Genomic DNA, 11,173 nt, shown 5'->3' with positions numbered 1-11,173 from the left:
GTATTGATGTGTGTGTGTAGAGTTAGAATATCTTAGTTTGGGCATTGAGCCAATGATATGGGATAAGGGGTGGAATGTCTTGGGGTGACTTTGTGATGTGTATCCCGTATCACTGCCCTATGCCCAGAAATTAACTTTGTGCCTTTCTATGCCTCTAAACTGAGCCTGAGAGAGGGAAGGAAAAACTGAGCAAAACTTTTTCAAAGCAGTTTGCAGCTTGTTCAGGGTCACACAGAGATAGAGACTTTCTTTTTCCCAGCTGCAGCAGGGGAGGGAGGAGGCACCCAGCTTGCTGCTTCCCTGGTCAGCTTTTGGCCAGTTCTTCAGCTTCTTTTTCTCCAAAGGGAGACTGAGAGCTGAATTTTTTTTCCTTCCCTGGAATTCTGGATTTTCTTCCTTTTCTGATGGACTGCTTCAATATCAGAGCACATCGGGAGGACTTTCCACCGAGCACAGAGGGCCTGGCCCTGGGCCAAGCCCCAGCTCCGAGGAGACCAAAGGAAGGACTCTAACATTTTCTCAGGTTTTTCCTCCACAGTGAAAGATTTTATTATTTAGCATTATTTTCCTTTTCCCGTGTGTTTGTTAAATAAATAGTTTTTATGTCCTTCTCTTTCCTTTGAGGAAAACTTATTTTTTCCCGAACCAGGTTCAGGGGAGGGGTGGTTGTGCCTTCTCTCAGAGGATATCTTTCTAAATTTGGCCAAACCGGCACATATGCAAAGGAACCAAACTTACAAAAGTGTGAAGAACTCGTGACCTGTTGTCCATCTTGGGGTCCCTCTTGGCAGTAGCCTCTGGCTACCCTGGGTGTACCTTTGAAGGCCTTTCAAATAAATACCTACCTTTATTCCCTTATGCTGGTCTAGTCTGTTTTTAGGTGGCCTCTCAAGGCATCAGCAGGGGCTGCGATCCCACACTTGTGGAGACCAGAACTGCCCCCAGGATCCCAACACTGCCTGACAGCGCTCCGGACACCGGGATGGCCGCGCGTCCGAGTCTCGGCCACTGTGCTGCTGCTTCCTTTGCTCGTAGACGCACCCAGAGGCCACTGTTAAGCCCGGATGGGTTTATTAATATAAATTATTATTATTAAATATAAATTATTATTATTAAATAAAAATTAACTGTTTATTAATAGGAGGCGAAGCGAAGGGATGAGCTGGGAGGAAAAAAGGGGATGGGCAGGGTCTGAGGGCTGGAGGGATGGAGCTGTCAAAAGGGAGGGAGAGGGCAGGAGCTATGGGAGCTTTCCACAGGCTCAGCTGTGACCAGCATCAGCTGTGCCTGGAGGTCCAGCTGCTCTACTCCAGTCTCCAGATGGTCTCATCTTCCAGGATATCTGGAGGTCTTAAAGGGACTCTGGTTCTGAGCCAGCAGATGAACGTAGTTCAGCAGCTCTTTTGTTGAATATTTTCTGAACTACGATGTTTGTCTGGGAAGGGCTGTCATCTCTCCTCAGGGCTTGAAGGGCTGGAAGAGACAGGAACAGAGGCACGGTCAGAGCCTGGATCTGCAGGAATCCAAGCAGACCTTCCTGCCAGGGCCATCTCACCCAGCTGCTGCCATGGCCAGAAGACAGCAGGGGCCAAGGAGATCAGCCAGAAGGTGCTGGCCATGAGCCTCCCCACCGTGTCCCTGAAACCTCTCTGTGCTCTGCCCACGTCACCGCGAGTCCACACATGGAGCAAAGCCCCCACAGCCAGGGCAGGGATTGCAGCTCCCGAGCCAGGCATTGCAGCTCGCCCCCGCCAGCCCCCGCTGCCAGCCCGCTGCCCTCACTCACCCTCACTGAGGAGCTGGAGCTCTTCCTTGTGCCCCCTCAAGAACACCCTGGCAGCCCCTGGGAGCACAGAGGCGGTCACGGCCCCGCGGCACAGCTCCCTCGCAGCGGCGCTGCCAGCCCCGTGGCCACACGCTCTCCTGCCCCGGCAGGGCTCAGCCCGGGCCCTTGCCGCATCCTGACGCCCGAGGGCACGGCTGCGAGAGGGCGGCAGCGGCCCCGAGGGCAGGCGGGGCTCCGCGGCCCCGGGCCCGGATCCCGCTGCCGGGGCAGCAGCCGGGGCTGGGGCCGAGCTGCGGCGGGGCGGGGAGGGGCCCCGGGCTCGTGGCTCACCCATGAACCTGACGGCCGCCTCTCGCAGGGACTCCTGCGGGCTCTCCACGAACGGCAGCGCCTGGTGCAGGCGCTCGGCCGCTCGGCTCCTGTCCTCTGCCAGCTGCAGAGAGCGCCAGGAGGGAAGGGTTGGCGCGGGCTCAGCCCCTCGGCCGGGCTCTCTGCGCCCAGCCCTGGCCTCCCCTGCCCGCACGGCCCCGAGGCCCGGCCAGCAGCCGCTGGCGCCGGGCTCTGGAGGGGGCCGAGGGCCGGCTGCTGCCCGGGGAGCCGCGGTGCCGCCCCGCGCCACAGCCCAGCGGGGCCGGGGCTCCATCGGCACCCGGCTCGGGGCCACAGGAGCCTGGAGAAGAGCCCGGGGAAGGGAGCAGCGTGTGGGGCGCAGGCTGGCGCCCCTGGTGCAGCACTGGGCAGGGGCACAGCTGCCAGCCCCACACACTGGGCTTCTCCAGGCTGTGCCTCAGCCTTCTCCAGTCAGGCTTTACCAGGCACTCGGCGAACATCAACAGCTGCTCCTTCTTCACCAGTTGCTTGAGATTCCTCCTCTTCAGGAACCCGGCCGCACAAAGAAGAGTTTCCATCGAGGCCTGGAGAGCAGCAGAGGCACAGAGATGGCACCGCAGCCCAGGGCACAGGACTCGTGTCCCTGTTCCAAGGCCAGGAGGATGCTGGAGCCCAGGAGGTACCAGGGCAGGAGGCAGCTGAGCCCCGTCCTTGGGATGCAGCAGCATCACACAAAACCTCACCTCTGCCACGTGGCGGTTCTCCTCATGGCAGTGCAAGAAGAGTAGGAGCAGGCTCTGGCTCACAATCCTCTCCAGGGGCTTTTTTCCCTCCTCCACTACCAACTCCATCACCTTGCAGAAGAGGTGAATGGAGAACAGCTGCACATGGCTGTTGTCCTGGTGGAAAAGGATAAGACCCTAAGACCAATTACTCCAGGTTCCCCAAGGAAAAGGCCTGAAAATCCATAAGGCTTGAAGTTTTGCAGGCAGCACCCAGTGCCTATGGGTGGGGGCACACAGCCTTACATTTTCAAAGAGTGGCAGGAGCGCCTCAGCCAGTTTTGGGGCGGTGGTGCTGGATACCAGGATGTCTTTGTTCTCGAGCGCGTTCATGAACACAGAGAGGGACATCCTGACCACCTCTCCATCTGCATCGCCCAGCAGCTCCACAAGGCGTTGGGACAGGCTGCCCATTCTTCTGGCCTGTGTGGAACACAGGGCTGTGCTGTGAAGCCATGAACGGCTGCACTGCCTACACCACCCTGGCCCTGCAAGCCCACCCTGCTGCCGCAGGGCCCAGAGGCCAAAGGCCTGTCCCGAAGCACTGGGGCAGCTGAGCCGGGAGGCAGGAGAGCTGGGAGCAGCTGCCTCAGCTCCTGAAGCCCAGCCAAGCCCATGTGACTGCTTTCCCCAGCGCAGCTTCAGCCGCTGCCGCCTTCTCACCATGGCGGGATCCTTGCTGAGCACCACGAGGCCTCTGAGTGCCAGGCGACATCTCTGCCTGCACTCGCTCAGCAGGTACCTGGACATCATCTCCAGGACACTGTCACCGCATTCCCTCAAGTCCAGGCACTCGAGGACCTGAAAGGCACAGGGCAGTGACAGGGGAGCCGGCCGGCAGGAGCCCGGAACCGCCCAGGGCAGGGCCCAGGCAGCAGCGCAGGGCGCGGGCACGTCCCAGGCAGCTGCGGCTACGAGAGGGCAGAGAGGCGGGAGGCAGCTCAGCGAGGCAGCGCTGGCCGTCAGGCTCACCTCCACAAGGAATGCCAGGAAGGGCAGATCCCAGTGTGGCTCCTCCCTGCTCAGCAGCCCAAGCAGGCGGAGTGCAATCCCAGAACACATGGGGAGGGAGACCCGGCGCATCTCTCTGGCAGAGGGAAAAAGGCATCAAGGCTGTGAGCTGGGGGGGCAAACATCTCCCAGGACTGACTCACAGAGGTCTGGTCTTTCCCCAGCATCCCTGCAGGGGATGTGGGTGCTCTGGGAGGTGGCTGCTCCTGAGCACCCTTCTCCAGCCTTTTCCAGCGTCCTTGGCCATCCCTCATTGACCAGGCCCTCTGGCCCATGGCCACAAGGACTGTGTGGGGCACCGCGGGCACAGGGCACAAGTGCCGGGGGCAGTGGGGAGAAGGGGGTCTCACCTGGCCAGCAGACCCACTGCATAGTGCTGGGTGTCAGCACACAGCAGCGTGTCCCAGCCACGCTTGCGCTCCATAGCCACCACCTCATTGTCACAGCGCAGTCGACAGAGCAGAGCCTTCATGGCCTGCACTGCAAACCTGTGTGCAGAGCAAAGCCCAGGTCACACTGGGAGCACTGGCGCTGGCCACAAGGGCATGGGAAGGACAGGAGGACTGGGACCTGTTGGGGTTGGTGGGAAGGCGGTGTTCCTCCCAGCACGCTCTCCAGAAGTGATCAACTTCCTCTGGCATCTGCTGTGTGGTGATGACAACTTGGAAGAGCAGAGCCACAAAGATGCGGGAGGAGTAAAGGTTCACTGCCTCGTGGCACCGAGGCACCTGGACAATCACCCACAGCCCCAGAGTTGCCTGCAAAAGAAGCAGCCCGAGACAGCGCTCGGTGCCGAGCTGTCCATGTGGCAGGGCCCGAGGGGAGACGCAGGGGGAGCACCGGGCCTGGTGCCCCCTGAGCCTGCCCCTAGCCCAGGTTTCACCCAGTGCTTGAGGCAGGGAGAGGATGGAGAGCTGCTGGAGCGGCAGCTTGGGGGTGAACAAAGGCCAGTTCCAGAAACTCACAGCCAGGGCGAGGACAGGTGTGTCGTCCCCATCAGAGGTGCACATGCTGTGCAGAGGCCAGTCCTCCATCACACAGAGCAGTGTTGGCAGCACCTTCTCCAGTGTGCTGCCTGACAAGCCTAGGAGTCTCCACATCATTGTGGCAGCTCTGTGGGATCGGAGCTCTGAGTCAGGGGCGTCTCAGTCACAGTACCATGCCCTGTGCAGCTGTGGGGGCCCAGGTGACAGAGCCCCGGTGCCCTGAGGGGCAGGGAGGGAGCATGGCAGCAGGCTCAGGAAACAGAGGGGCCCGAGGGTCCTGCAGCTCTCCGCCTGTCTGGCAGACCCCATTGGACAGGCGGCACAGGGCGATGGGCCCTAAGGGCTGGTGAGCCCCGAGCTCTCAAGGCAGCTGGGCCCCGTACCTGTCGCACGATGGGGCACAGCGCAGGAGGGTCAGCACCACATCAGCGGGGTGCTCTTCAGCCAGCCTCAGAAGGTTAAAGCCCAGCCTGGCGCCCACAGTGACATGGGACCCGAGACTCTGGTGAATGTTGCTCACCATGGCTGGCACCTGGAGGAGGCATGGGGAAGACTTGGAGCACTGTCCAAGGGAGCAACTTCCCCAGCTGCCCCCAAGAAATGCTTCCCTTCTCGACTCACTGTTCTGGTCTCAAAGGCTGAGGGGGCCCAGAAGCCGTGGCTTGATGGGGCACACGATCCTTGGAGTCTCCAGTCCTGACCCCCAGGCTGCTTACCTGCTGCTGAGAAGAATCAGCACTGTTCTTGAAATAACCCAGTTCAGGAGCATGAATCCCAGTGGGAATGGGCGTAGTGTCAGTATTTGGGATGCCCTGAGTCTCTCCAGTGTCAGTGTTTGTGATGGCCATGTCCTCAGTCACTGCCCTGTCAGTCTTCACTGTGTGATCATTCGTTGGACTGTCAGAGTCTTCTGAGGGTGCAGTGATATCTGTGCTGACATCAGGCTCTGCCTGGAGCTCGGTCAGCCCAGAGTCAGGCTCAGCTGTGCCCTCAGTTGCTGTGGTGCTGGTCTTTCCACGCCGAATGCGGATGAACTTCCGGAACATCTGCAGGAGAACAAAGGACAGGGAAGGGAGGGCTGTTCCAAGGGGTGCTCCAGGCGCGGTGCTCGGCTGAGCAGCGACAGCAGGCCCAGCCCAGGTGGGGATGGCTGCAGGTACCTGCACTGTTCTCTGGAAGCGGCCGTGGGCACGGTCCTGCTCTTGTGTCCGGTCCGGGGCTGCATCTGGCAAAGAGCGAGCGCAGCCAGAGCTGAGGGGCTGCAGGAGAGGCCGGAGAACGCAGCCCAGCCCTGCGCTCCCCAGGCAGGGACAGCCCCGGGATGCCCAGGGGATGGAGCACGGCTGCTGCGGGGGGTCTGGCCCGGCCCCTCTTCCATCCTATCCATGGGCCTGTTCTCCAGGGATGCAATGGGATGGGATGGGACGGGACGGGAGGGCATGGGATGGGATGGGATGGGATGGGATGGGATGGGATGGGATGGGATGGGATGGGATGTGATGGCGCCAAGCTGGCTGCTGCCATCAGCCCTGTGGCCCAGCTCTGTCACTCACCGTCCTGCCGTGGCTGGAACTGCTCCAGCTCTTCAGGTTGTTGTGCTGGGGCAGCTCCAGGGCCTTTTTTCCCCCTGAACACCTTGAACAGGCGACGGAATCTGCCCGCCATGCCACAGTCTGGCCTCGAGGGCACCTTCAAGAGAGATTCCTTGGGAAAGCTCTGAGTGAACAAGTCCTGCACTTGTGCCTTGAAGGCACCAGCAGCAGAGAAGCCTCCGGAAGGCTACAGGACAGCAAGTCCTGCAGCCTGGTCTCAGAGGGCTCCTGCCACAAGCACAGGAGACTCCTTGTCAAGGATTGTGGTCAGCAAAGCCAACGGTCTGGCCTTGAGGGCACCGGCCACAGGGATGGCAGATGCCTCAGAAAAGCTCCAGGGCACCAAGTCCCATGGTCTGCCCTCGAGGGCACCTGCAAAAGAGAAGCCTCAAGAAGGCCACAGGTCACCAAGTCCTGTGGTCTGGCCTCGAGGTCACCTGCAGGAATAACGCCTCGGAAAAGCTCCAGGTCAGCGAGGAACGAGTGCGCTGTGCGGGGGCTCCTCACGGCACCGCTCTGTCCCGTCCTGTCCCGTCGCGTGCTCCGAGCACTGTGGCGTGGCCGCGTCGCCGCCAGCCCCTATGTCAGCACGTGTCACAAAGGGCCCTGGGACACCCTGTCCCGTTCCACCCCACGGTGACCATGCTGCACCGTGTCACAAAGGGCCCTTGCACACGCTGCCACCTGCCCTGGGGCCGCCCCCAGCCCACCCCAAGTGGCCCAGGTTGGAAGGAATGCCTTGCCCCAAGTGTCTAAGAGAGCCCAACAGGAACTTTAGCATCGGCTCCAGCCATAAGCAAACGCTCCCCTGCTCTGCGGGCTCGGGGCAGCACCAGGAGCCCCCACGGCTGCCGCCGCAGCCACCACGGGAAGGGCTCGGGGTCTTCCACAGAAGCTGGCACGGCCTCCTTGGGACACGTCCCGGCCGGTGGCCATCCTAAAGCCGGGGCTGTGACACAGACAAGGAACGTGTGGGCCAGGGCATGAATGCTGCTCTGAGCCCTGGGGCCCGGGGAGCGCTGAAATCAGCAGGTGTGGCAGAGTCCCCTCCGAAGCAGACCTGCCACCCCCGAGCCCTGGCAGCACCGGTGCCCATCTCCTGCCCCAGAGACCTGTGCCCCCGGGGGCTTCTCTGCCAGAGGGCAGCCAAAGCCAAGGTGCATTGGGGTCTGTGCTCCTTCCTACAGGGGGCTGTTGGCAGGAGCACCTGGAGTGACTGGGGGCAGCACTTGGTATCCAACAGGAGATGCTGCTCCTTCCTGGAGTGAATTTTTTCATGGAAGGGATTAGCAGTAGCACCAGAACAGCATCAGCTGCTGAGTTTCACAGGACAAAGAGATTCTACAGAGACACTGTGACGTCTCCTTGTGCTTTTCTGTCTTTCTTGCATTCTGGAAATGAAAGAATCGGCCCAGCCTCTGATATTCAACATTCCTGTTGCTGCGTGTCTGGCTGTGGCAGCTCACGTCCAAACACAACTGCGTCCCTGCTGAGCAGGGCAGTGGACGGCCACAAACAGGGAGGTTCCCCAGGGAACATCAAGGGAGCCACCTGGGGAAGCGCAGAGGGTAGGGATAGCTGTGGGAGGAGAAGCTGTTCTGTGTCTCTGATGATGGTGCCAGCACCCTGAAGGAGCAGCCAAGACAGGCGCTGGAAGCACACAGGTCCCACCCTTTCCTGCTGTCACAGGGACTCGGGACACACTTGTTGCCACAGGTCCAGCAGACGTGATGCAGGAAGAATGGAGGGCCAGGCATTGGTAGGGAATGGCCTCCAGCAAGAGCAAAGCAGGATCCTCTGGCAGCAAAGCCTGAGCTTGTGAACCGGGCCATCTCCTCTGCACACAGCAAAGCGCTTCCCTCCGCCCCTGAACGTCTGCCAGCACTCCCTGCTTTCCTTCAGTGCCGGCTGCATCTTCCTTTGTTCCAAGCAAGTCCAGGATTTAGTTTGGAAGCTCATGTACGTGTCTTTAGGGGGCCTGCATGGAGGAGAGGGATGGCACCTGCAGTGCAGGGCTTGTGTCCATCAGAGTCTCTCTCTCACGATGGCACCAATGCCGCTGCCTTGGGACGCCTGACTGTGGAAGGCGAGTCTGCCCTCAAGCACGGCCACTGAAGTCAGTCAGGGGCACAGGCTGCAGCTGAAGCTGCCAAGCGTCGCTGTGAGGCTGGCAAGGCAAGAGGAAGCCATTGTGGCCAATTCTGCTGGAGCCTTTTGCAAGCCACGTGCAGCTGTGCCCACAGCGTCGCCCCGTTTGGCGTCCCGGCTGGTGCGGATGCCTTGTTGAGCTGGTGCCGGCACTGGGGCTCCTGCTGTTCCTGTGCACACTCTGCTGCTGTTTCTGTGGCGTCCAGAGCTGTTTCGGCAGCAGCGACTCGGCAGCCCTGCTCGAGGAGACATCGCCGCCCTCCCCATGGTGGCAGCAGCTGTGCGGGCCCAGAGCTCTGTGTCAGGGGGGCCTCGGTCACAGCTCCGTGGCCTGGGCAGCCGCGGGGGCCCGGGCTGGCCGCCAGCCCTGCCTCTGCCCACGGCCCCTTCTTGGCAGCAGCCAGGGGCCGTGCCCCAGCAGGGCCCCCTGCCCTCCTGGTCCCCAGCCAGCCCAGCCTCAGCACCTCGGGGTGGTCCCCACCCTCGTGCTGAGGCCCGGCCGTGAGGGCTTCTGCCGCAGGCCTGGGAGATGCTCGGGGGAAGCGCCAGAGCAGCGGGCGGCAGGAACGAGGCGGCTGCCTGGAGGCTGCTTATGGCCTCTGACAGCCACTTCCTCGGGCCTTCCCACCACCCCAGCCCCTCAGGGGCCTCCTGTTCTTCTGCCAAGGGGCAGAGGCGATTTAAAGGACACAGACAGCACTGGAAAGAATGCTCTTATTTTACTGTGAAATTAAGGAACCGCAAATGTAAAACGATACATTCAGTAAAACTAGGGGCTTGGCTTTAGCAACAAGCAAAAATAAGCAAGGTAATGCAGCTAATTATTACTATCCAAGAGAAAGGAGAGGGATTTAGAAAGATGCATCACCAATTGCCTAAATACCTTACCATCATCCAGATCTGCAGTCCCTGGGGAGCCCCGTTTTGCAGCAAGGAGCTGGAGAACCCTTCCCGTCAATTGGGAAAATCCTATGGGTGCATCTACCCATATGTGAGGCCTCCAAATTTGCCCCAAACGTGGGTCCAGCTTTTATAGGCCCAAATCAGGAAGTCCAAGTGACCTGATTGTGTTTTTAGCCCGGAAACACCTGGATCTGATGGCACACTTTGCAACCAGCAGGGGCCACAGCTTGGCCAGTGCCCAGGCCTTGCCTGGGAGGGTTTCCCCTCAAACACCCTGCAAACAAACCTTTATTCATGTCAGCTGGGGAAAGCTTCTTAAATTATCCATTTCTTGCAGATAACTGTACACGGTTATGGGAAAGTTTCTAAAGCAGCCCGTTTGGCGTTAAACAGCTAGCATAAGCATCTTTGTCATCTGTTTTTAGCTAAATAATACTGAGGGTGTTAGTCACAGATTGGCCAGGGTTCATCCTGTAGGTCAGCTCCGGCTGAGGCCTGCTGCTCAGGCCTCAGCACATCAGTCGCTCCTCTGACTTACAGGATGAATCATGGTTGTCACGCTGCCTCTGCAGTTGTTGCATGTAGGGTTGGTTGATCTTGAGGCGTAGCTGCGAGCTGCCTTCCCTGTACTCTGTGCTGGATGAGTCGTACAATACAAGGAACGAAACAAGGAATAAACAAGAAGGTAGCAGCTGCACAAAGGGAAAGGAGAAAGGGCCCCTTTGAGCCACAGACTCCCTGGCAGCCACAAGAATATATCTGGTTCCCAATATTCCCATATCTGGGTTGGTACATGGGCTAATTTTCTCATCTCCCTAGTTGTCTGTTTTCCTACTTTTCCATTGTCATCAATTTGTAAGTGACAGTTGGATTCATTTTCTTTCCTGCAAACTCCTCCTTCTTCTGCCGGCAGTCTAAAACCACGCGATGCTGGAAAATCGCATTCCGCATTTGCGTGGATTGGTCGGCCATAAGGTCAGGGGCGGCAGCCGTCTGGTTAGTTATTATCTCTGAGACAGCTTGCAGTCTTATTATCCAATTCAGATTATAGGCAGGTTCTCTGGCCCCTGACACCAACTGGCTAGGGCTCCATGGAGCCGGTCCATAATGTTGTGTAACTCTCTCAGGTGGCCGTTCATCATGTCCCCATCTTTGGGAGCTTCCCTTACTTAGGGAGGTGTCAAGAGACCATGTTTCTCTGACCAAATCATGATATGCTTTGACTCTGAGCCCCGTCCCCTGACTTTGTGTCCATGTCCCTGATGGGCCTATTGTTAAGGATGTGCAGTGCATCAGTGAGATGGCTTCTCCACCAGGACAGGTGTCCATCTCCCAGGACAGGATCTCCTCCTGGACAGGAAGAACTTTCCCCAGCACAGATTCAGGCCGTGGCGGCCTTTGAGGCTCAGGGTGTTTCTCCTGCAGCTCCTTGCAGGTCTCCTCTCCCCGTGCCGGCTCTCCTGCGCCACAGAACTCTGCCGGCTGCAGCTTTGCAAACGTCAGGTCCAGGTCTGGATGTTCCTGCACGATTTGCTCGAGGTCCTTGGGGGCTGCATCCGATCCACTGTTGTTGTGTTCCCCCTCGGCACGGAGCCCATGGATCTGATGGCCCCTGGCCAGGGCCTGGCACAGGAG

The 11,173-nt window shown here is 59.4% G+C and overlaps 1 protein-coding gene across 2 annotated transcripts; it reads right to left on the bottom strand.

Moving 5' to 3' along the window:
• Positions 1 to 1,131: 1,131 nt before the first annotated feature.
• LOC116435671 lies at positions 1,132 to 8,055 on the bottom strand. 2 transcript variants are annotated; one of them, XM_032092171.1, is made up of 16 exons: positions 7,695 to 8,055; positions 6,449 to 7,066; positions 6,056 to 6,120; positions 5,612 to 5,941; positions 5,279 to 5,427; positions 4,875 to 5,022; positions 4,480 to 4,667; positions 4,260 to 4,397; positions 3,871 to 3,985; positions 3,562 to 3,699; positions 3,145 to 3,321; positions 2,860 to 3,015; positions 2,599 to 2,700; positions 2,117 to 2,219; positions 1,787 to 1,843; positions 1,132 to 1,473 (listed from the first exon to the last, which is right to left on the bottom strand). In XM_032092171.1, the coding sequence occupies exons 2-16, from the start codon at positions 6,558 to 6,560 to the stop codon at positions 1,352 to 1,354; spliced, it is 2,100 nt and encodes a 699-aa protein (XP_031948062.1). In that variant the 5' UTR covers positions 6,561 to 7,066; positions 7,695 to 8,055; the 3' UTR covers positions 1,132 to 1,351. The 2 variants fall into 2 exon arrangements, with proteins under 2 accessions (XP_031948062.1, XP_031948063.1); XM_032092172.1 differs by lacking the exons at positions 1,787 to 1,843; positions 2,117 to 2,219 and having other exon boundaries at positions 1,369 to 1,473; positions 6,449 to 8,055.
• Positions 8,056 to 11,173: the final 3,118 nt, after the last annotated feature.

Source organism: Corvus moneduloides, chromosome 27 (assembly GCF_009650955.1).
Source record: "Corvus moneduloides isolate bCorMon1 chromosome 27, bCorMon1.pri, whole genome shotgun sequence".
Classification (NCBI taxonomy): domain Eukaryota; kingdom Metazoa; phylum Chordata; class Aves; order Passeriformes; family Corvidae; genus Corvus; species Corvus moneduloides.
The sequence above is the reverse complement of the archived record's forward strand: the minus strand, read 5'-3'. Positions and strand labels throughout refer to the sequence as shown.

Bases quoted from the DNA above. Each gene is read 5' to 3' on its own strand.
- LOC116435671 (XM_032092171.1), bottom strand. From the start codon at position 6,560: ATGGCGGGCAGATTCCGTCGCCTGTTCAAGGTGTTCAGGGGGAAAAAA. The intron at 5,428-5,611 runs GTAAGCAGCCTG...TGCCTCCTCCAG, and splicing joins CTGATTCTTCTCAGCAGCAG to GTGCCAGCCATGGTGAGCAA. The intron at 3,322-3,561 runs GTGAGAAGGCGG...TGTTCCACACAG, and splicing joins TCAGCAAGGATCCCGCCATG to GCCAGAAGAATGGGCAGCCT.